This window comes from Vipera berus (assembly GCF_964194415.1).
Source record: "Vipera berus genome assembly, chromosome: 2".
Lineage (NCBI taxonomy): Eukaryota > Metazoa > Chordata > Lepidosauria > Squamata > Viperidae > Vipera > Vipera berus.
Window position 1 is genome coordinate 149597375 of NC_138203.1, and position 25546 is coordinate 149622920.

General features: G+C 41.6%; 1 protein-coding gene and 1 long non-coding RNA gene across 3 annotated transcripts in view; one reads left to right on the plus strand and one right to left on the minus strand.

Moving 5' to 3' along the window:
- The window catches only part of LOC308662691, a 110735-nt gene that overhangs the window by 25526 nt on the left and 59663 nt on the right, over window positions 1-25546 (minus strand). For both annotated transcript variants that reach the window (XR_014025277.1, XR_014025278.1), the window contains exon 3: window positions 23018-23121. This is a non-coding gene — a long non-coding RNA (uncharacterized lncRNA). The remainder of the gene's footprint in view (window positions 1-23017; window positions 23122-25546) is intronic.
- Window positions 1-25546, plus strand: part of SCN8A (sodium voltage-gated channel alpha subunit 8) — a gene marked incomplete at both ends in the record, with an annotated part of 82787 nt that overhangs the window by 11378 nt on the left and 45863 nt on the right. Inside the window, 7 exons of the mRNA XM_081318788.1 lie at window positions 591-723; window positions 6601-6688; window positions 9023-9151; window positions 11871-11962; window positions 21015-21236; window positions 23000-23063; window positions 24844-24985. Coding sequence (XP_081174914.1) covers window positions 591-723; window positions 6601-6688; window positions 9023-9151; window positions 11871-11962; window positions 21015-21236; window positions 23000-23063; window positions 24844-24985 — 870 coding nt within the window. The remainder of the gene's footprint in view (window positions 1-590; window positions 724-6600; window positions 6689-9022; window positions 9152-11870; window positions 11963-21014; window positions 21237-22999; window positions 23064-24843; window positions 24986-25546) is intronic.

Genomic DNA, 25546 nt, shown 5'->3' on the forward strand with positions numbered 1-25546 from the left:
TATAGTAACATAACTTTGCAACCCTGAATGTGTCTCTCCTCTCCCTCCCTTTATCCTTAGGAGAAGTGGGATAGGGTCCAATGGTTTTGTCTAACTCCATTCATGCTTTGGACTGAGATTTCTCTTATCTGACTGTTGCCTTGGCTGTGTCTCTTCTTCCTCAAGGTTATTCCCACAGCCCATTACATGTACTCTATTCTTTCACTCTCCATGTGCTACTTCATTCCTCCTTTTGTGGAGTAAAGGCTGTGAAATATCTTGTAATAACAGTTATACACATTTCACAGTGGGACCTGTTCTCGGGCTAATGAAGCCTTAATCAATGTATACATTTGCTTTAAGGATGTAAGCTACTGTTGTGGATAATATTATTGTTGCTGTTGCTGCTGTTTTTGTGTGCTGTATATACACTCTAAAAAAGCTGTCAGATCAATTAAAGTAAAAGTATATTGTGGAATATACAGAGAATCACCCAGTTAACAAGATTCTTTATAAAAATTGTATATTCATGGTCTTTGGATTGAATATGTATGCTTTCTGCCTAGGTGTATGAATGTGTAACTTTTCCTTCTTTTTCTCTTTCTCTGCAGACCTTTGTAGTACTAAACAGAGGCAAAACACTCTTCCGATTTAGTGCCACGCCTGCCTTGTACATTTTAAGTCCTTTTAATCTGCTTAGGAGAATAGCTATTAAAATTTTGATACATTCATATCCTTTTCATTGTAATGTGTACCACTTATTCTGAAGTCATTATTTCCTGTTTTGCAGGATTGATGTGCTACCTTAAAAAAGCATTATTTGTGTTTAAAAACAACTTTTATAGAAATAGCCTGGCTTGGGGAGATTGAAGTTTCCCTAAGCAACTGTAAGAGTAGGTGAATGAAAGTGAATTTACGTATTAGGGATGATGTTAGGGAATGTATGTACAAGATATGCCCATAGATTTGAATACAGGCAGTCTTTGACTTATGACCATTGATTCAACAACTGTTTGGAGTATTGAAAAAAGTGACTTACCACCAGTCCTCATACTTACAACTGTCACAGCATCATCATGGTCACGTGATCAAAATTTGTACATTTGGCAATCAACATGGTTTATGATAGTTGCAGCATCCCAGGGGGTCACATGATTGCCACCTTCCCAGAGAATTTCTGACAAGCAATGGGAGAACCCAGGTTTACTTAATTATAGTTGTGATTCACTTAATGACTGGGACAAAAAAGGTCATAAAATCAAGTGGAATTCACTTAACAGCTACATCCCTAGCCATAAGTCAAAAACTACCTGTGACTGGTATTCTGCAAGAAGTGCTTACTATCAAGCAGAACTCACACTAGAGAAAACATAAAAATGCTACTGTCTTCTCCTATTCTCTATGTCAGCCAGTTCCTTTGCTCAGCCCAGGGAGTAAATACATCCCAATGCATTCTATATATCTCCATATACAGATGCCACAGGAACTAGAGAGGGAGGCTGGGAGAGAGAGAGAGAGAGATGGGGAACATGGAGTCTAAATATAAAATGAATCAAATCATTAATTTCAAAAGAAAGATGCATACTAATTCTAAATGAGTGGTATTGCCTTCCTGTGTGAGTCCATAAACAGTCCATAAAACAATCTTGCAATTAAGGTATATTTCTCAAATCTAAAAGCTGACAAGTCAGAGTTCATCTTTTCCAACTGTACTGTTTCTATGTATGTAGAGAAATGCACCCATAAGATTTGGGATGTTGTCTGATTATGTATATGATGCCATTTATTCAAGGTCATTCATTTTGCCTATTTTACTGACTGGGCCTTGATTGTGATAGTTTTTCTGGGTCTAATTCAGTTTTTATCACTTCCTCTCTTTCTTCCCAGTGAACTGGCCTCTTTTTAGATCTTCTCATCTGCCTGCAGCAACTGCCTGAGAAAATTAATAGGAGCATACAATTGCCCTAAATCAGGGGTGTCAAACTCACAATGTCACGTGATATGTCATGAAGTATCAGGACTTTTTTTCAGCTGCCAACAATGGGGTGGGTGCGGTTTCGCCATGACGCATCTGGCCCATGGGCCGCCAGTTTTACACCCTTGCCTTAAATAGACCTGGATGCTCAATTGTCCTTATTTTCACTTTTGCAACCATATAAGAAACTCCCCAAACCAATTTGATTTAAAGCACATGGAATAGGTTTCACCCTTTATACTAAATCACAATGTGATTGATTTGTTTCTAGCTTAGCCTGAGGCATGAATGAGGCTAGTAAATAAAATGTGGTTCCATAATCACATGATTTGGAATTTCCTGATTTGTTTTGGGTTCCAGCCAAGCCTCTGCCCAACCCAAAGTGGTGTAAAGCAAAAGCACTTTAAAAAAGCATGAGGGAAAACAAAACAGGTCAAAATTATTCAGATAAAACCAGGATTATTTTGGTTGTTTGCAAAATTATTAATGATTTGTTTGGAACCACTTTTACATATAGATCTGGATCTTTATATGTTATAGTTTGAGCATTTTAACATTAAATGCTAAATAATGTGTTGAAAATGGTGGTGGTGGGTTTTCAGGACATTTTCTGTCCCCTTTATCCATTTGAAAATTTCTTATCTCCACTTCTTGTTAAGCTTTTTGCCAAAAGTTTTTTAAATGGTTGAAACTCTTTTTCCTTTTTTAATCCAGAAAAAAAAGTTGACTCACTAAGTAGAATTTTCTTATCCTTCTACTCAGAAAGTCTTTGTTTAGCTATAAATGATTACATCTAAAAGTGTTGAAGAAATGAGGCTTGTCAAACCTTGTGTCTATTGTGTTACCTTGTGTTACCCCCCATTGATAGGGCCCGCAACTTGGGTGTCCTCCTGGATTCACGGCTCAGTTTGGAAGATCATATAGGAGCCGTGGCTAGGGGGGCTTTTGCCCAGGTTCGCCTGGTGCACCAGTTACGGCCCTATCTGGACCGAGATGCCCTACGCACAGTCACCCATGCGCTCATGACCTCCCGGCTAGACTACTGCAATGCTCTCTACATGGAGCTGGCCCTGGGGACCACTCGGAGGCTTCAGCTGGTGCAGAATGCAGCCGCGCGAGTTCTGATGGGAGTCTCCCGATACTCTCATGTAACACCTCTTCTCCGCGAGCTGCATTGGCTTCCAGTTGCCCTCCGGGTGAGATTCAAGGTGCTGGTGATGACCTATAAAGCCCTAAATGGCATGGGCCCGGATTATCTAAGGGAGCACCTGCTGCCAGCGTCAATTTCCCATCGTCCTGTGCGCTCCCACAGGGAGGGCCTCCTCAGGGTACCGCCGGTCAAGGATTGCTGACGGGCGATCCACAGGGGGAGGGCGTTCTCTGTGGGCGCGCCTGCCCTATGGAATCAACTGCCAACGGAACTCCGGACTGCCCCCAACCTTCATTCATTTCGCCGGGACCTAAAAACCTGGCTCTTTGAGCTATCTGGTCTGGACTGAGGGGTTTAATGTTTTTAAATTGTGATTTAATTTTTGTGGCTAGACTTAATTTAATTTATTTTAATTTTATATTGGATTGTTTTAAAATTTTGCCTTGTAAACTGCCCTGAGTCCTTTGGGAATAGGGTCGTGCCGAGGAGTTTAGCCAACATCTGCTGGACAAAATCGCTCGGATCTGGACCGGTTTGGATTCCGACTGGGCAGAATCTGACGATGAGAACATGGACAGTCTTGTTGATGTTATCTGGGAAGAGTTCGATCCTGTGACTCTGGACGAGGTAGACAGGATCATGGGGAAACTGAGCTCCACTACGTCCTTATTGGACCTGTGCCCCTCCTGGCTGGTTTATGCGGCTCGGGATGGGACACGAGGCTGGATCCATGCAGTGATAACTGCTTCATTAAAAGAGGGTAGTTTTCCCGCCGCCTTGAAAGAAGCGGTGGTGAGACCCCTCCTTAAAAAGCCTGTCCTGGACCCAGCTGTTTTAAACAACTTTCGCCCGGTCTCCAACCTTCGCTTTCTTGCGAAGGTTTTTGAGAGCGTAGTGGCACATCAACTTCCTCTGTTTCTGGAAGATGCTGATTATCTAGACCCGTACCAATCGGGTTTCAGGCCCGGACACAGCACGGAGACGGCATTGGTCGCTCTGATGAATGATCTCTGGCGAGCTCGGGACAGGGGTTGTTCCTCTGTCCTAGTCCTATTAGACCTCTCAGCGGCTTTTGATACCATCAACCATGGTATCTTACTCAGGAGGTTGGGAGTGGGAGGCACTGTTTTTCAGTGGTTCTCCTCCTACCTTCTGGAACGTTCACAGTCGGTGTTGGCGGGTGGGCAGAGATCGACCCCGAGACCTCTCGTTTATGGAGTTCCTCAGGGGTCAGTCCTCTCACCTCTCCTGTTTAACATCTATATGAAGCCACTAGGTGAGATCATCCGTGGTTTTGGAGTGGGGTATCATCAGTATGCTGGTGATACCCAGCTTTTCATCTCGACCCCAAACCACCCCAGTGATGCCCTTGACGTGATGTCCCGTTGCCTGGAAGCGGTCCGGGTCTGGATGGGGAGGAACAGGCTTCAACTCAACCCTGACAAGACTGAGTGGCTGTACATACCGGCATCTCAGGAAATTCAGATTATTCCATCTCTTACTATTGGGGGTGAGTTACTACCCCCCGTAGATAAGGCTCGCAATTTGGGTGTCCTCTTAGATTCACAGCTCTCCTTAGAAGATCATATAGGAGCTGTGACTAGAGGGGCCTTCGCCCAGGTTCGTCTGGTGCGCCAGTTGCGACCCTATCTGGACCTGGATGCTTTGCGTACAGTCACTCATGCACTTGTGACCTCTCGTTTAGACTACTGCAATGCTCTCTACATGGGGCTGCCCTTGAGGACCACTCAGAAGCTTCAGCTGGTACAGAATGCAGCCACGCGAGTTCTTTTGGGGGTCTCCCGATACTCCCATGTTACACCTCTGCTCTGTGAGCTGCATTGGCTTCCAGTTGCCTTCCGGGTGAGATTCAAGGTGCTGGTGATGACATATAAAGCCCTACATGGCATGGGTCCGGATTACCTACGGCAGCACCTACTGCCGGTCTCAACTTCCCTCCGTCCTGTACGCTCCCACAGAGAGGGCCTCCTCAGGGTACCACTGGTCAGAGAATGTCGACTGGTGACCCCCAGGGGGAGAGCGTTCTCGGTGGGCGCACCAGTCCTTTGGAACCGCTTACCGGCTGAACTACGGATGGCCCCCGACCTTCGCTCCTTCCGGCGTGATCTAAAAACTTATCTATTCAAACAAGCCGGCCTGGTCTGATGGGTTTGGGGTTTTAACTTTTTTTTAACTAACTTACTACATTGGGCACAATCATTTAACTTTAAATCTTGTATCCTGTATTCTTATTTTTATTGCCGTGTACACCGCCCTGAGTCCTTCGGGAGAAGGGCGGTATATAAATCAAATAAATAAATAAAAAAAATATAAACCGAATAAATAAATAAATAAATAAATTTAGGCTGCGTTACAGTTGTGAGTTAGGTTGCAACTCCTTGACTTACAGCAGCTCACTTTACAAGCCAACTATAAAAACCTCAGTTCCTGCAGTTATCTCATGTGGAGTAGCTGTCCAAAATGCAAGTGCATGATCTCACAATCTCTCCTTTATCCAGAAAGACAGCACCAGCTAGAATTCAGCAACCTGCCGCCAATCATCACTGCAATGCTATGCCTGTTCCTTCAGGGACATCTAGTCTACAATAAATCCTCAACAGAAGACCAGAACATTTTCTTATTTGAGGTGGTATCAGTTTGAAATATGAATATGAAACTATCACTGGGTAGCATATACAGTATTCCAGATCAGATAGGCTTCTTTTTTAACATTCATACGTTAAAGGGATTCTTTTTTATTTATTCCTTAAAAAAGGAAATATCCTAAATGTGTATGTATATTTTGCAACCAGGGTAGGCAACAGTTGCACTCCTGATGTTGCTAAAATATTGGACCCATTGGCAGATGTTTCTAGAGATGGTTGGAGTTATAGCTAAGCAGTTGGAGTTATAGCTAAGCAGTTTCAGGAATGACAAGTTTTTTCTAAAGACTTACACTGGATCCTTTCAAAAAAGTTGAAATTTTTTGATAAATGAACTAATTAATGAATTGATAAATGATTTAATGGAATTTAATGGAGTCTAAATAATTAATGAATTGATGTTATGGCCCTGCATGGACTGAAAACCATTATGATTGGTCATTTATGGATGTCCATATTCTGCATCTAATTATGAGAAACCTATGTGTCCTCAGTAAATTGAGCCTAATTCAATGCAATTGCAGTACAAGTGAATTCAATTCCAGTGAAGGTTCCCAAAGCACTCCTTTGTTCTCATGTGGTTGGGTTCAGTATAATCTAAACTGCAAAAAGGTGTAAATCCTTCTTAAGCCAAACTCAAAACTAGGCCTATTACCATGTTTGTTATCAGGAAAGTTTCAAATCTACACTATACTGTACTATTACTTGTAAAAAAATGTTTGATTTTTCTTCCCAGATTTAAACAGGTGAGATGTACCATCAGTTTGATGTTCTTTTGTTAATGTCAATAAGAAATTTCTTATCTTTTCTGCTTCCTTGACTTTGTTTTACAGTATTTAGCATGATCATTATGTGCACTATTTTGACGAACTGTGTGTTCATGACTTTTAGTAACCCACCAGAATGGTCGAAACAGGTGGAGTAAGTAATAATATTTTTGTTTGTTTCACTTTGATTGTTTACAATTCTTTAAAGTAATAGTTGCCAATTTTTGAAGGAAAAATGTGCCATATATAAACTCCCGACCCAATATGGTTTATAATATCAAGCTGGGAGTTAATTGAACATGTTCTCACTCTTGTCATAAATGTCTCTCAAAAGAAAGACAGGATGCCTTCTGTTTAAAATAGATAATTATTAGATTATTTTTTTTTAGTCTGTATTGAATCTCTCCAGGATGGATAATTTTAGAAAGTCTTTAATGTTGCTTGGTTAGGCAACATAACTGAGAGGATTTTGACTTCTCAGCTTCAGGTACTTCTTGTACAAATATATTAACTAGATCTCCTTTCAAGCAGGATTAATAGGTTGAGATGACATTAATAGGCTTGATGACTTTTTGTCTAGATTAGAATCTGATAATGGGGCTGTTTATTTTAATATTTTTTGGGGGGTGGGGGGTCAGAAATGACTTTCAATAACAACAATGATGCCAAGAAGATCATTTGGGAATAATAGACATTGTTATTTGAATCTAAGATTATGGTGCCTGGAGTCTGCTGGGGAGTTATGATATGGAGTTCTTACAATACATCCACTCTCCAAAGATTTTCCACTTTATATAAAACCACTGGAGAAGATCACCAGGAAAGCTGATCCATGATGGTGTTGATATGCATTTTTTTAACCACCTTATTGGGAAATGACAAAACCTCTCCAAATTCCTACCTTCAGGCATTCATTGGTTAAAGGAGAGATAATAAATTAAAACTGAGACCTTATCTTAAATGCCTTAGGCCTGGATTACCTAAGGCAGGGGTAGGCAACCTTGGCTCTTTTATGACTCCTGGACTTCAACTCCCAGAATTCCTGAGCCAGCATGGCTCAGCTTGGAAACCTCTCGTTTTCCCCTCAGCATGGCTGGCTCAGGAATTCTGGGAGTTGAAGTCCATAAAAGAGCCAAGGTTGCCTACCCCTGACCTAAGGAAACATTAACTTCTAGATCAACCCTGGCTACTTTAAGGTGTGTAGACTCCAACTCTCAGAATTCTCCAGCTGGTATACTGGCTGAAGAATTCTGGCAGTTGAAGTTCATGCATCTTAAAGTTGCCAAAGTTGAGAGACACTGTACTAGATTATGTCCACCTAGCAATGCCTTCTTCACTGCTTTTCCTGAGGTCTGGAATGCACTGGAATGCACTCACTTTTGAAATACTGTAAAGGATTGTTTTTATGCTTTTAAAACTCAAAGTCATGTTTTAAAGGATTTTTAAATAGGGATTAAGATAAATTGAATAGTATTATTTGCATGCTTTACCCTTGTTAATTAGTAGCCTATATATCTTTAAACAAAATAATTAATGACTTATATTTGCATGCATCGACAAGGTAAACATTCTTTGAATTTCTATTTATTATGAATGAGCAACCATGTTCATTATGGAGTGTGATCACTCTATCTTAATTCTTCCTGACAGTGGGAACAACTAAAAAAACAACCTGAGTGGTTCTATCTGTGATTTGTTTAGCTTATGTATGAACAGGATATATTATGTATTTCTGTCCTAAGCCTCAAACTTAAGGCAAAAATATATTTTATTGTATTTATTGGTCTATATACTTGCCCATCTCTGGGTGGATTGCCAGTGTCGTAAATCTTGACTTATAACTTTTTGGAGGTGGTGGAGGGAGGAACCAGGATCCTGGATTGCATTGTAATGCTAAACAAGATACTGATGAAGCGATCCAGGATTATTATTTTTTAACCATTTCTCTTGCCAGAAAGCACAAATATTTTCAACAAGATGCCTGAAGTCAGAATTCTAAAAAAAATGTAGTTTATTGTTGGTACTAATGCCATTCCAGTGCATGAGATTTGTGTGCATATATTCACACACACACACACACACACACACACACACAGAGTTTTGCATGACTTCATGCAGATTTTAATTAGATTCTAAATAGCGTCACTTCCTGAATGTGGCAAACAAGATTGCAGTCCTAATATTATATCAGCCCAGATCTATATACGTTTATTAAGTTAAGTCAGCAGAACATTCTTTCCTCCCCTTCACTGATTGTACAACACATGAAAGCTGTGTAGCAGTCTAGTGCAAGCCTATTCTATTAAAATGTTCCTTGACATATCCACTTCGATCAACAAGATTTTGCAGTGCCATCCAGAAATCTGAAAAGGGATTATGAAATCATTACAGTCAATAAATATTCAGAATCTTGCCTTTTAAGATGTAAAATATATTTCACCTTCCTTCATTATAAATACTATTCATCATTATTCTTCACTTTCAACAGGTACACATTCACTGGTATATACACATTTGAATCCCTTGTGAAAATTATTGCAAGAGGCTTCTGCATAGATGGTTTCACTTTTCTTCGTGATGCATGGAACTGGCTAGACTTCAGTGTCATCATGATGGCGTAAGTGCCACAATTAGTGTTATTCTTGTCAGAAGTCGTATATAATTATAAGTGAAAAGAAAATATATATATACTTTTGAAGTAATCCAGAAAATCAAAAAGCCCCCAATCAGTCAACTCTTTGATTATTCTGGACTAATTACTGGTAAGTTATCTAAGATGGCTTCACATGTAAGATATGAATATCTTCACATCTAAGATACAACATTCTAATATTAGGGTGCAGGATTGAGAAATGTCCTTTTCCATAATATTACTGCAGCAATATGTATTTTGGAGTAGTTTTAATTGACAATATGTTTTGCAACCATTCTTAATTATTCTTGACCTAGATGTTTCAGATGAATTGGAAAATGAATCTGATTCCTGGATTTGTCTCAGGATTTTCTATTTATTTTTTATTTATATTTTGCATTCCTTTTTACTTTTGTAGTATATAAGAAGTAAGCAAAAAAGAAAGAATTCTGTTATAGCTAAAATGTTATATAATGTATAAATAGAATTTAGTTGATTCATTTTGATCAACTTACTGTATATGGGTGTCTCTCAATTAAATGAGGAATCAAAATCTATGTTGTCCAGATATTCTGGTCAGCAACTCCAATAATCTTCGATACTTAGGCAGGTTGGTTGAGTTTGTGTGGGAGTTGTAGCCCAAAATATATGCAGACCATGAGATTGCTAACTTTTGGCTTAGGTGAACTAACTCTAACTGAAGTATATACAGCATTCACAAAGAGAAAATTCAAACTTTCAGGATTTTTTTTAAAGTAAAACTCTTTTTTAATGTTAGCTAACCCCAGCATTTAGCCAGTAGTGGAAATGGTGTATTTTTTAAAAAAAATCTACTGATTTGTGGCCTTTCTGAAATTCATACTTTACATCATGTTTATGAATAGATGCCTTAATTTTAGCTTCTGCAGTAAAATCCACTGTAGGGTTGATCAGAAATAAGTCTCCTTGGTTCAGTGACACTCCCCCGCCCCCAGTACAGGAATTTGTGATGTCCCCATAAAGTCCAACATCTTCTCAGATGTATACAGATAAACCTAGTTTAGCCACCACAATTGGGACTGGCAACTCAGTAGTGAAGTGAAGTGGTTGCTAAATGAAATCACAACAGTGCTTATCTGATTTTGGCTTTCCTTTGTGTTACAGATCTGGGTAGGTTATAAATGGGAGGATTGGTCACAAAGTTACTTTTTCCACCACTGCTGTAACTGTGAACTAAATCAGGCAGTCACTAAACAAGGACCCCTGTATAGTCAACTGTTCTAATGCTCAAATTCAGGCATCTCTTAAATTTTCTACCGATTCTTGGGGAGGAGGAGTCTGAGATAGCAAATGGCAACCTAGCCATCACAGCTGTAGACTGTGACTTTGACTTTAAAACATGAGACAGTCTTGTTACTTTTTTCCTGCGGAGCTGAGGTGATGCTCGTAGGTGAGGAAAGACAATGGAGAAAAGCAGTCAGAGAAGGTAAATCATAACTCCTATGGAATGCCACAATGGCACTTTTCCTACTTTAGGGAGACAACCTAAAAAACCCCCCAGAGAAATGTCATGTCTGCAGCTGACATCCCTTAGCCATGTAAGGTAATCCAGAATTTGCCTGTAACCCCCACCCTCTATAACGAGAGGGCCAGCACAACCAAACAAGAACTTTGCAGACTATTACACTGTACTTCAGTTTCTCTATGGCACATATTGCTGGTGTGCTGAGCAAGTGTTCTTACACAGGAACAGGCTGTTAGTAAAGCTGATCTATTGCATTACAGTTCTCTTCCAAGAAATAAAAGGACAACCATATGATTTCAAAGAAAAAATAATAATAACCTTGTATCATCTGAAAGACTAACACATTTTTATGCCATTTCTTTTATCCCACAAAAAGAAATAGTTAGATTTTTCATCATTTTTTAATACAACTATGACTATGGCTGCTTTTGGGGTCCACGTGTCCTGGATAATTGATCTTTACCTCACCTCAATTTTCTCTAGAGTTGGAAGCAATGTTTGTTACATTATGCTCACCCTAATCTGTTTAGAACTTTGTTTTTTCCACACCGCCCATTGAAAATGGGTGGTGTTTTTTAAAAAAAATAAAATAAAAATCATGTTCTAATTGCTATTATCCTGGTTAGTTTCCCTCATTATTTTTGTGATGCTAGATCACCTCTTTTTCTATCTTCTACTTTTCCCCACAGCCACATTCTTACAGCTGATGAAGATAGTCAGTTGCTCAGATTTGGGCTCATATTAGAGATGTCCTTGTCAAATTATCCTTATTAAATTAGCTGACCTGGGATAACTGAAACACTGAAAATTGTCTTATTTACATCTTTGTTTCTTCTCTCCTTTTTTAAACACTTCAAAACATTTTACATTTGAAAGTTGTTTCTCTGCAACTGAAGATTACGCTCTTCTTTTCAAGGCAGGTGACCCCAATGGTGCCATTAACTCTGGTTTAATTCTGCAGGTATATAACAGAGTTTGTAAACCTAGGCAATGTTTCAGCTCTGCGCACCTTCAGGGTACTGAGAGCTTTGAAAACTATTTCTGTAATTCCAGGTAAGGCAGTTTGGTGTTAGGTGTTGGGTTGCAGCTCCCTGTGAGTGATGTACTGCTGTTTGTAGTTGTTGTTTTATTCCTCGTTCCCCTTTTGGTGTGTGTTATTGTCACTGTGTCTTTTTTTGTGTGTGACCTCCCTCATTGCAGATATGTCACAGAGTTTGTGGACCTTGGGAATGTGTCAGCCTTGAGAACTTTCAGAGTTCTCCGAGCTTTGAAAACTATCTCTGTCATTCCAGGTGAGAAGTGCTCTAAGAATGACCGTGTCTTACATTTTCCTTCACTTCCTTTTGCCTTCCTTGTCACATTTCAAAAATGGCTGTGGCACATTTCTGATAGGCCTTGTGATTTGCATGAGCATAAAATATAGTATGGTTGTTCCTCAACCAATCCACTCAAAGCACTGCTGCAAAACAAGGGATTATAATTCAACTGATAGAATAACTTTATAGTTTCAAGGGTTTGGACGCATTCAATCTTAACAGTTATGCTTTCCTATTATTTTTTATTACTATTCAAAGATAAGACAAATAAAATGCAATGACAATGTAATAGGTTAGGTTAGAAGCAAATAATATAAATGAGCAAATAAATGAACACACACACACACACACACACACACACACACAATGTGTTTGAATATTAGTAGCTCGGGTTGGTAGCCGGGCTGTTTGTTTGATCTCTGGGCTGGGTAATTAGGCTGCAAATGGTTTGTCTCGATTTGAGGGGACATCTTCAGTGCAGTTTGAATTGTGTTTGGTTTGTTTGGAATGGTGCTTCCGGTATTTCACACTGAAGATGTCCCCCCCCCCAACGAAGAAACGTTTACAGCCTAATTACCAAGCCCGGACATCAAACCAACAGCCCATACATATACATATATACATATACTTTTATGACCCAGATAGGCCACACTGGGCAGGCCTCCAGAGAGTTCTTTATTGCTCCTGGAAAGGGTTAACAAATGACCCTCCACTGACCAGTCAGGCTCCACCCTCAGTCCTCCAAACAACAGCCCTTAATTACTTGGCAAGTCCACAAGGCAAAAGTCCGGAGAGAAAGCCAGGGCAGTTCTCAGAGAAAGGCAAAGGTCCAAGACAAGGAGCAGTTCTCCGAAAGGGTCACAGTGAAACAAAAGACAAACGCAGTTCACAAACAAGGGCACAGTTCAAACCAAAAGGCAAAGAGCACTTCTCAAAAGAAGAGGGGGTCCAAGGCGAGGCAGGTCTGAAGGGGGATTCTTCAGGGCTAAGGCAAGCCACAAACAGTCCTCACAGCAAGGCAAAAGCAGTCTTCGACACACAGGGCAAAAGCAGTTCTTAAAGCGAGGCAAAAACAGGCAAAGCTGAGGGAGTGTAATCCTAAAACAAACATGGCATCTCCTTAAATGTTATTCTCCAGGTGAACTCATGGGGAGCGGAGAGGCGCCCTCCTCCTGAGGAGTCGCATCACCCTGTGCTGACTTTGCCTTCTTTCCAATCTTCACACTCAGGGATCTGGCAGGGGAGGCATTTGCTCGTCTCCTGAGTTCCTCTGCTCTGCTGCCTGCCCTTTCTGCCTCCTCCCCGCTTCTTTGCTCAGCCTGAGCCCTCTCTTCCTCCCAGCCTACTCTTCTGAGGCCCAATGGACCCGGGGCTGCTTCGTCCTCATTCTCAGGTTGTTCCTCTTGAGCCATAGAGACTGCTCCAGCCCCCTGCTCCAGTCCCTGCTCCTCCTCAGACTTGGGCTCCAACGGGGCCATGACATATACGTATACGTATACGTATATGTATTATTATTATTATTGTTATTATTGTTGTTATTATTATTATTATTATTATTATTATTATTATTATTATTATTATTATTATTATTATTAATTAAATTTATATGCCGCCCTTCTCCCTAAGGACTCAGGGCGGCTCACAACAATAAAAAATTAAAAAACATAGAATACAAAGATTAAAAAAGAATTAAACAATAAATAAAGAAATAAAGGATAATTTAAGCCGATAAAACCCAAATTTAAAAAACCATAATCAGTCCAGGCCCGCTTGTTGGAACAACCATGTCTTCAGGTTGCGGCGGAAGGATCGAAGGTCAGGGGCCGTCCACAGCTCCGGGGGTAAATCATTCCAGAGGGTCGGCGCGCCCACAGAGAAGGCTCTTCCCCTGGGGGTCACCAGCTGGCATTGCCTGGCCAACGGCACCCTGAGGATGCCGACTCTGTGAGAGTGAACCGGGCGATGGGAGGTTGACATTGGCAACAGGTGGTCTCGCAAGTAACCCAGGCCTAAGCCATGTAGGGCTTTAAAGGTAATTACCAGCACCTTGAATAGCACCCGGAGGGCAACCGGAAGCCAATGCAGCTCGCGCAGGAGAAGTTTAACATGGGAGTATCGAGATACTCCCATAAGCACCCGCGCAGCCGCATTTTGCACCAGCTGAAGCCTCCGGGTGCACTTCAAGGGCAGCCCCATGTAGAGAGCATTGCAGTAATCCAGTCGAGAAGTGACTAGGGCAGGGGTCAGCAACACGAAACAGCAAAAGAGCCACTTGGAACCGGTTCCGTCACACACACAAAAAAGTGGGAGCCGCAAAATGTGCGCGCGCATGTGGGCACGCACACGCATGCGCAGAACAAGCAAAATCATACACCTCCCTGATGCCCGCGCCGCATCCTGAGCCGCACGCACCTGTCGCTGCCCAGTGCCGCCAGCTTATGGGGGGGAGGGATGGACTCGCAGGCTGAAACGACCGCAGAGGGCCGGGCGAAGACGAGGAAGGAAACAGCCTTTCAGAGGATCCCGCCCAGCCCCCCTCGGAGGCAACGGGCCCTTCCCTGGCCGAAGGAAGCCTCGCAAGCGTCTCCTGCAGCACGGCTCCCTCGAGCTGTGAGGCACCTGCGCGACGGCAGTGTTGGGTCTCCCTGGCGACGGACACTGGGTTGCAGCGACGCCTTCAGTCCGGGCGCCATCAGAGCCACCCGAGTGCCCTGCCCCTGCCCCGGGACCTCCAAACCTCTGCGTTTGATGAATGCAGCAGCTCTCCAAATGGGGAGGCAGAGGTTTGGAGAGCTACACAGCTCTCCAAACCGCCGCCACCCCGTTTGCAGAGCTGCTGCGTTCCTCCGCGTGCGCATCTCTCCAAACCACCGCCACCTGTTTGGAGAGCTGCTGCCTTCGTCAAACATGGACGAAGGTAGCATCTCTGCAAACGGGGAAGTGGAGGTTTGGAGAGCTGCGCGCTGCAGGCAGCAGCTCTGCAAACGGGGCGGTGGCGGTTTGGAGAGCTGCGTGCGCAGCTCTCCAAACCGCCGCCACCTGTTTGGAGAGCTGCTGCCTTCGTCAAACATGGACGAAGGTAGCATCTCTGCAAACGGGGAAGTGGAGGTTTGGAGAGCTGCGCGCGCAGCTCCCCAAACCTCCACCGGCGGAGGAGGACTGGGAGCCACAGGAGACGGCTTAAAGAGCCGCATGCAGCTCCGGAACCGCAGGTTGCTGACCCGTGGACTAGGGCATGGGTGACCATACATAGGGCATCTAGGTCCAAAAAGGGGCGCAACTGGCGCATCAGGTGAACCTGTGCAAAAGCCCCCCTGGTCACAGCAGTTAGATGATCCTCCAAATTAAGCCATGAATCCAGGAGGACACCCAAGTTGCCAAAGTGAAACTTTGGCATGAGTACTTATTACTCCATAAGTACATAAATTGGCTTCTCAATTAAAATTTCCATTAGATATTAAAACCCATCATGTCACAACTTTATTCATGATAAACAAGACATTTTCTTAGGATGCCTTCACCTCTAATGGGTGAAGCAATCCTCAAGGAAGGCAGTGATACAATACATAGGCTGTCAATTTGAATGAGCTTATAATTTCAGATTTTAGATCTAATGTGGAGACTGTATATTGCTGCTCAAAATCACAAATGATTGAAATGAAATGTGAGCCCAAATAAGTAAATACCCCTTGCGCTTGTCACTTAAAATTGAGTCACATATTCTATTTTGCCTGCCCATCTTTTTAAATGATCTGATGGGTAACAGAATAATTGAAATATTGCCTAGCTCATTGATGGCAAACCTATGACTTATGTGTCAAAAGTGAAACACCATGATGTTTTGGGTGATACATTAGCATTCATCAACACCTGATCACAATTCTCAGAAGTATGGACTTTTTTCATGCAATTTTTGGAGGCTGCGGAGACTGCATGAGAGTGGGGTGTGCTCTTGTGCGGTCTCTGGACTCATCAGAAGTTGCATGCAAGAGCCATGTTCTCATGGGATGTCCAGAACCTCCGAAAAAAATCACACAAGAATGGAGTGTGCTTTTGTGCAATTTTCAAAAGCTGCAGAGGTTGTGAAAGAACTTTCTCCAAAGCCACTTCAAAAATGAAGGCCTTGTGTGACCCATAGCATCCCTGGGTAGAGGTCTGTCGAGAGAATACCTCCTGAAGATAAGTGGTGTGTGGCCTTTTTGATGATGGTGGTAGTGCTAGGCCTGACGCTGAAGTCTCTACTTCAGGCCCAACCTCTGTGCGGCCATTGCCGCTGTTTAGGGAGGAGGGCTAGATAAGGGGGAGATAGAGAACTGCTTCTCTTTTGTTCGGTGGAAGTGGTGATACACCAGTAGAGCCCAGTTAGGTATTTTCTGAAGTTTTGACACAACAAGCCCGAGGTTCAGAATCAGTGGCCAATGTACTAAGCTTACTTCACCCCACCCATTTTTACCCATTATGCAGTTGATCAACTTCAAGCAAATAGCAGGAAATATAACGTTACCTCGGCTGGAGAAACTGATATCTGATATGGTATCTGGAGAAACATCTCTGAGAAAGGAAGCACAAGGGAGAGTTCTCCTCTACAAGACTTGTGATTTGAAGGCACATTTTTTAAAATTGTGCCTTCAAGTGACGTCAGTTCATGACTCCTGGTGGCTGCCTGGATAAGTCCCTGCAGGTTTTTTGGCAAGATTTTGGAAGTGGTTTCCCTTGCCTGCTTCCTGGGGGCTGAAATGGGCCAACTCGCCACGGCCATGGGACAATTCAACACAGGATAACTCAAGAGAGGAATAAGTGAATTGCTTGTCCCTCTCTTGTTTGTACAAGTGACAGGCCTGAAGTCACCCAGCTGCAGTGGTGGGATTCAAATATGTGAACAACCGGTTCTTTGTGTGGATGCCGCTTCCGGAAGTCCATTCTGGGCCTGGGCAACAAAAAATTAGCTACCGGTTCTGCCGAAGTGGTGTGAACGACTGAATCACACCACTGCCCAGCTGGCTGTGTGGCGAAGGAGGTGCTAAAACTCACAGATTCTGGGTTTCTAGTCTGATACCACAACATTTAAATGGTTCCATTGCATCTTATCTCACATTTATATTCATAATAGTAAAGCCATTTTTGCAATTAAGTAAGTTCTTAGAGCCATTTCACAAATGATGGCACAGTCACATATGACTGTTTGTTATTCATTTTGTTAAAATTATCTACTCCAATTTTCCTAGTGAAAATAAAGTTCCCAAAGCAGGTAAAGGTGTAAATATCTGTAAAAGACATATTTTAATTAAATTATAAAGGTGCATAGTAAAAGCACAATAATTAAAATTGCATCAGTAAATCAGGGACAAGAACAATCTACTGGAACAAAACCAACTTAAGAAAAGCAAAACGATGAGTACAAATGATTGACTTCCCAACAATGTAAAAAAGTGGCAGTAGTCCATATCTTTGCAGCTGCAGTTTCAAAGGCATCCCTTACATTTACTTTCGGTTTGTCACAGTAGCCCAAACAAGATATAATAAGGAATATGTTACTTTAAAAGTTCCAACAACAGGCATAGTGGGGACACTGCTGGTTTCAGCAATTATGAAAGGAATGCATACAGAATGCAGATCCCTATGTCAAAGCAGCATTGGGCTCTGGAAGGGTCGTTCATTGTCACTTAGCAAAGGAACACTTGCAAAAAAAGTAATTATAAGCTTAAAACAGAATAAATCAGAATGAGCATCACCCTCCCAAATCCTTCTAAAAGTGGAGAGCTTTGGGAAATCTTGAAAGCAAGAGGCTGGAAATATTAATATCAGTTACAGCTGAGGGAAATTGTGAAAATAGACTTTGAATCGGGAAATGAATGAAATGAAGAACTGGGAATAACAAACATGTCCAAATATGCTTGAAATAAGGTGAGAAATTAATAAATTAGGCTCATTACTGTGCATAATTCATGCATAGTAAATTACAAATTAGAATAAATGTTAATGTCCATAAATTAAAATAAATGTGTATATGAATTAAATGTGCAAATAAATTAAAACAAATAAATTAAAAGACATGGATTATAGCAGAGGTCTCCAACCTTTCCAGGCACGCGGACCGGAAGGAAGGAGAGCAGCTTCAAAATTGGTGTGCGTGTATGTGCGCATGCACAGGACCATGCACACTGGCGCAGCACTAGCAGTCCCGTTCATGCATGCTGCATGCGCTGGTGCCATGCACATGCGCAAATAGGCCACACAAACCATCTGGGCTAGCGGCGCATGCACAAAGGGCTGCAGATACCAGCCCTGTGCTAGCGTCCCTGTTTGCGCCTGTGCACAGGCGCAAACGGGGCCACAGGCACTAGCACCAGTGGGGGGGAATGCGCACCCACATGGGCACGCACTAGCCAGCCATTTCCACAGCCCACTGTCCAAGAGCCATAGGTTGGGGACCCCTGGCTTATAGTATATATCAATTGGGTATAAATATTTTGGTTGATTTGATGAGAAGTTTGCTGGCTGAATCAAAAGTTGGATAGCACTTGGATCAAAAGATGAGGGTTAGTTCATCACAATGAGCTGGGGGAAAAATGATGCTATTGTGTCCAAAATGCTGCTTTCTGACTTTCTCTTCCCATACAGAAGCATAGATACATGTACAAGCATGTACGTGAACACTCAAACACAAACACATACACACAGAGAGAGAGAGAGAGACAGAGAGACAGAGGGACAGAGAGACAGAATCTGAATTCATCCTGGAACACTTGGAATTGTCAAAGAACCTTAACAAACTCTCAAGATGGGTGATTTGCTTTTAAATCCTATGTTCACCAAATATACTGCTCAAAAAAGTAAAGGGAACACTTAAACAACACAATGTACTGTATTTAATAGTAGGATGTCTTGTTTTCTGTTCCCTTTATTTTTTTGAGCAGTATATAAAAACATAAAAACACAACTTAAAATGCAAAAAAAAGTGCATTTTGGACAATGAATTTAGTACTCGCATGCCTGATTTACTCAGTCAAGTAAATTATCCATTATTAAATATGGAAATGCAAAAATCATTGCAGTCTTTTAAAAATAAATGCGTCTAAAACTATTACCAAATAATCCAGAAAATGCATAGCAGTGTGCTGGTTCACATATGCAGTTCTGGAGTACCCCAAGCAGTGCTTGAGTATGTGGTTGTTACTGTGAGATCATCGTGTCTCCTGGATGTGTTTACAGGTAAAGTTCTTGATAGTCATGTCTTATATTGTAATCATGTTAAAGGGCACAGTAAGCTTCAAAGCCAGGCACAACCCCTTCATTTTTGCAATATGTACTTATGGAAGACACATGGCTATAATCACAATAATCTATATGGTAGATTATCTGTTATAACCCAACAGATTTGGAGGGCAGAAGATTGCAATACAGTAATTGATTGATCCAAAAATACAGTGCAGTAGGAGTGCTGATAAAGCATATAACCTACCCCCAGTTTTTAACAGATTGCAGTTGTTAATTGATTAGATTCTGGCAATCTATCTCACACCTATCTAACTGCCCTGGCTTTCCCTTCTTTTTCCCCGCTCTGCCTCTTCCCTATTTAAATTATATATCACCTTAGCTATTCCATGCATGTGAAATTTATTTGTTCTGACATTTTCAATATACTTTCCTGTATCTTGCAAATCTTGTTTAAACTTTCAGAAAGAGGAGCAGTAGCTGGGAGCATGTTGGAAAAAAATCTGTATAAGCTCTCAATTAATTCTGTCATTCTGCAAGATGATGTTCATTCAGTTAAATCAAATGTTTCATCCCATTGGGCATGCCAAAAGTGTAGCATAGCATGATTTTTTTGGATGTACATTCTTAAGGCAACCCTAGAACCAAAACATTGGGCCTATTCTTAGATTATTTTTGTGCAGTAGGAGTATGTGTGCCTGAAGCCTTGTACTGTAGATGCTTAAATCTCTAAAAACCCTTTTCCAACCCCCTGCCTCAACTTAAGATCTGGTTTCCAAAAGAGCATCAGCTGAATCAAAAATCTTTTTGATTCATTGACAAAGGCTTTTTTCTTTTTTTTTGGAAGTTTTTCCTTCTTCATAGTGGTTCTAATAAAAAATCCTCCGAGAGCTGTTAAGCCATAGCTTCTGTCTATGTGCAGAGACTTTAACTTCTGCATATAGTTTAAGAAAGATAAATATGAAAGGATGGCTTCTTACGCAGGGTATTTTCAGTTCTTATCTATATGTCCAAGATTTGCTCTCTGAGACACAGTGTCTCAGTTCTCTGTACAAAATGAGACGAAATGTGTCTCATTTGGAATCCTGAATACATGCTTACGTGTAAAAGACTATGACATCTGAAAATTGATTGGGGGGGCAGGTAAGCTCTGGATGCTCTGTTAACTTCTTTCACCCTTCATTTTTCATTGTTTAAGCAAATTAACACTATGCTCGGCATTCATGACACCGACTTCTTGGAAAAAAAGAAAGTGAAGGTGATGTTCATATAATTTTCTGTGAATGACTGGGGAAGTACATGCCAGCACAATTGAATACCGTACTGTGTAAGAAAGTTCTCACTCCTGGCAATGCTGCTTTATTATCCAGAGAAATCCTCCTTGGTGGGGGAAACTTCTTTTCCTAGCTTCCTTTTTAACCATTGATCTGACCAACTTATTAAGATGGGAATCTTTTATCTGGTAGCAGCTTCTAATAAATCCATCAATCTTCTCTGTTTTCCATCCCACTCCCTATTAATATAGATTTCTTTGGACAATAAAATAACTTTCCAAAGAGTCAGGAAACTTTGGTGTATTATTCAATTGTGCTGATAGGTATATCCATCACCACTTACTGAAAGTTAGACGAACTTATGTTTTCTTTTCCATGCCATTCATTTATTTTTATTGATTGCTTTTTATCTTGCCAGTCCTTACAGATCATTCTGTTTGTCTTTACTTATATATAATCTGGGCACCCTAAAAGGTTGTTTTGTGCTTAGGTCTATGTTTCCACATAAATGTCATTACTGGTTTGTTTCCTATTTCCAGGCCTGAAGACTATTGTGGGAGCCCTGATCCAGTCTGTGAAGAAACTCTCTGATGTGATGATTTTGACTGTGTTTTGCCTCAGTGTATTTGCTTTAATTGGGCTACAGCTGTTCATGGGGAATCTAAGAAACAAATGTGTCATCTGGCCCATCGATCTCAATGAGACCTACCTAGAAAATGGCACCAAGGGATTTAATTGGGAAGAATACAGCAACAATGTGTGTAGGTGCTACCTTTTGCTGCCATCATTTTCTCTGTCTATATTAACTGTAATATTTATTGGACTACCCCATGAATACTTCGATTAAGGCCAACAGTTACTGTACTTTGAATGGCAAGTACGCATCTTGACGTCTACTTGCTTATCTTTTCCTTAACAAGCTATATTTGCATAATGTCTTCTTACCATTGTTAAAATTCCTTTGATGTTCCATTAGTCTTAATCCCTTTAAACATACTGACTATGGGTATAATATTACTTTTATAATCATTGTTCCTTCGGTTTGGCAAAGTGTATGTGTTTATTAAAAATGGTTTAAACCAAATAATCCCTTTATAAATGTTTTTTGGGATGGCTTTATACTTGGGATTTCTAGACTGGTTTAAAAGGTAAATGCCAGAGCACATTTTAATTGGCATTAGAAAATGAAGTTACAAATCACCTGTCAGAATAGTGCTTGGTATTTACAGGCTGGTAACGGGACAATTCAGCCATAGATGATCATAGACATGTTCCCTTTCCAATCACACTTGCTTTATGAAATGGCAAAGGCTCCAAATAATTCTTGACACTGAGGTGTCTGAAAAGCTAGCACTTTTTTAATTTATTTAGTGTGATTTTAAATCCTTTTAATAGCACATGTTTTCCAGGCAAATTATGTGAAAATAAAATGCTAAGAAAAATCAAGGATAAAATATACAGCCAGCTCCAAGCAATACTCAGAGGATACCGTTCCTCCATTCTCCAATTCCATCCAATTAAATTTGCAGATTGTATCTAATCTCTAGGGCAGGGGTGTCAAACTCAATTTCATTGAGGGCCGCATCAGCATTGCGGTTGCCGTCAGGGGGCCGGGTGGGTGTGGTCAGGGTGGGCATGGCCTACTGGGTGGGCGTGGCTGGAGTGTGTGTGGCCTACTGGGTGGGTATGGCCAGCTATACATCATTCATGTCAAGGGTGCCTTTGGGGGCCTGGGCAGAAGTGGGGCAGATCTGAGGCAGAAGGAGATGGGACCGGGGCAAGTGTCAAGGCATGGTCCACTGGAGGAGCCTCACTGTTCCTCTCAGGCCATGCGGGGGGGGTGGGGGGTGGATGGTGGCATGGAGGTCAAATGCCCAGCCCAGTCCTCAAACACCCACGGCACTAAGCCCAGCCCCACTTCCCCAAGGGGGTGTCCAGCTGCACTTATTCCTCAAGGTTGCTGCTGCTGTGCTTGCTCTCCTTAGCCAGGTTGCTCATGATGGGTACGAGGGCAAAATCAAGAGGGAGTCCCACTCCCTCTCCATGTGAGGAGACCTGGCTTTGTATCCAAAGGTTTCTTAGCAATAGGATGGGAGACACCCCAGGATAGGCTAGGAGGAGGGCGACGCGGCAGGGGCTGGTCCCTCGCTGTTTCCAGACGGCCTTGTGGAGCTAAGACTGAATGTGTTTCAGCATAGATGGCCACCACGAAATTGTACATTGGCTCCCAGCCGGCCTGGGCCAGGGCCAAGGCAGTGGGGGTCGTTCCCTCACTGTTTCCAGGATGGGTCCGCGGGCCACATGAAACCAGTTCATGGGCCGGCCCGGATCCGGCCCCCGGGCCTTGTGTTTGACATGTCTAATTCCTAAAATGTACAAGAAGAAAAAAAAGATCTTCAGGTGGCATCCTTTCTAATATTCCAGTTTAAGAAGCTTTAGATCAAAAGTGTACAGTATTTGGTCTAAATGTCTGTGTTCTTCCTCAATATGCTTATTCTTACGTGCTTTTCTTTATCTCCTCCAGCAAATTTTTACACAATACCTGGGTTTCTTGATCCATTGTTATGTGGTAATAGTTCTGATGCAGGGTAAGTTTTCAACTCAGTTGAGCTTTCTTTGCTCTTCCCCACAGCCAGTCTTTCTTCACTAATGGGAAAATAAAAGTCAGCATACATAGATTAATCCATATATAGACTTACATGGATTTATTTATAAAGCAATTTGTCTACCTAGTGCTGAGAGACCTTAGGCTGTTTGAAAAATTAACCTCTTTTTTAAATGGGAAGCTTATTAATAATAAACTATCTGAGACCCGTGGTGGCACAGTGGTTAGAATGCAGTCTCATTGAGTCAAGATTGACTCAGCCTTCCATCCTTCCCAGGTCACTAAAATGAGGACCCACATTGTTGGGGACAATACGCTGACTCTGTAAACCACTTAGAGAGGGCTGTAAAGCACTGTGAAGCGGTATATAAGTCTAAGTGCTACTGCTATTGCTATCTGTCACCATTAGCTTTGTAAGGCATGAACTCCACTTTGCTAAAGTACAGGATTGGGATTGGAATTGCACTTATTCTCTTCACCTACATTCATTTGTAATCTCATGTCTGAATAGGATGCTCACTCAATCTTAATTACTCATTGCCTCAAGTCAAAAGAAATGGAGTACGATAACTGTTGGTAACTACACTGTCATCTTACGTTGCAATCTTCCCAATTGCCAGACTTTGCGTAAATGGGGTGCTTTGCAAATTAGCTCTTTCTTGAATATTTGTGAAATATTGGTGCAGAGACGAGCACAATCCAATTGGTCTTTTATTTTGTTTTTTGTTCTAAAGTTGTATTTACTTGTTTCTCTGAAGTGGCCTATTGGCTTGGTACAGAAGGAATTAAGATTGCCATGACCAATGAGTATATAGTGCACATGTCAGCCTTTTGAAGTTGATCAGATCAGAATTCACAAGATGATTAAAGCTATAGGGTTTTTTTTGCATTAGACTAAAATAAACAGAATTTATTGCAGATTTTTTAATCCCACCTTTATTATTTTTATACAAAACTCAGGGCAGCAAGTATACTTAATATTCCTTCCTCCTCCTATTTTCCCCTCAACAGCAACCCTGTGAGGTGAGAGAGTGTGAGTGGTCCAAGTCACCCAGATTATTTCCATCCCTAAGGCAGGACCAGAATTCACAGTCTCCTAGTTTCTAACCTGGTGTCTTAACCATTAGGCCAAACTGGCTCCCTGTTGTAAGTCTGGTTGCGTTTTCCCTTCATTTGCTCTTATACTCCGGGGCAGGCATGTCAAACTGCCGGTCCGTGGGCCAGATACGTCACGCCGAAACTGTGAGCACTCCATTGCCAGCAGTAGGGAAAAAGTCACAATAAGTTGCGCAACATCACGTGACATCACAAGTTTGACATGCCTGCTCCAGGGAGTCAGGAGAAATGAGACTCTTCATATTTTCCCTGTTTCTGTTTTGCACATGCCACTATAATCTTCTATGAATAATTTCCCCAAGGTCATCTCTGTGGTTCCCTACAATATGACTTTTGCATATTTGCCTATAGAACATACAACCTTTTCTTATTTGATTAATTGCAGTTGGGTTGAACACCGACATCTGGGACTTATCAAAAACAACCCAAGTGTGGGAGGCTGTCCTAGATGAAAAAAATCATTCTAGTAATGTTGAGTCATAAAAATAATGTTATTACCAATGATATTTGGTAACATGAATCAGTTTAGCACAAAACCGATAGTTGAAAGAGAAACTGTGAAAATGACTATGGTTACTCTTTGCCTTTGGAGTTGGATATTTTCTACTCTCCTAAATCTGAAGTATCTCCTTCCATCTTGTCTGCAGCCAATGCCCAGAAGGATACACGTGTATGAAAGCAGGGAGGAATCCAAACTATGGCTATACCAGTTTTGATACTTTTAGTTGGGCCTTCCTGGCCTTATTTCGCCTCATGACTCAGGACTTTTGGGAAAACTTGTATCAGTTAGTAAGTATGTCTATCCATGATTTCTTGCCTTAAACAGGGATGGGCAATGATTTAATGGCTGGAGCTGAGTGTCCAGAGTCTGCAAAGGTTAGATTTATAATGTAAAGAAGGTGGGAGCCAGAACTGTTTTTTCTCTATTGCAGGAGGGAAGAACTTTCAGAATTTTTCTTGGCTCTGTTTTGGGATTTGGCTAGATATAAATCCAAGGCTTGCAGTCTAACTTCAGAGATTCTTCTCTCAAAATGGCAAGAAACTGGCCATTTTTCCAGCAAGAAAAGCTCCTTGGTTCACAATCAGGGTTTTAGGGGTTTACACACCTCTGCCCTGCTTTATTTATTTATTTATTTATTTATTTATTTATTTATTTTAATCCCATTTATATCCCGCCCTTCTCCGAAGACTCAGGGCGGCTTACAATTTAAGCACAAACCAATGGGCTTAGCAATAGCAATACCCTGCCCTGCCCTATGTATCACTTACAATCTGAAGAATGCAAAGCAATTGTACGTCATGCTTATGGGTGCTTGACAAAAGGAACTTCTGATGTTAGAAACATTAACA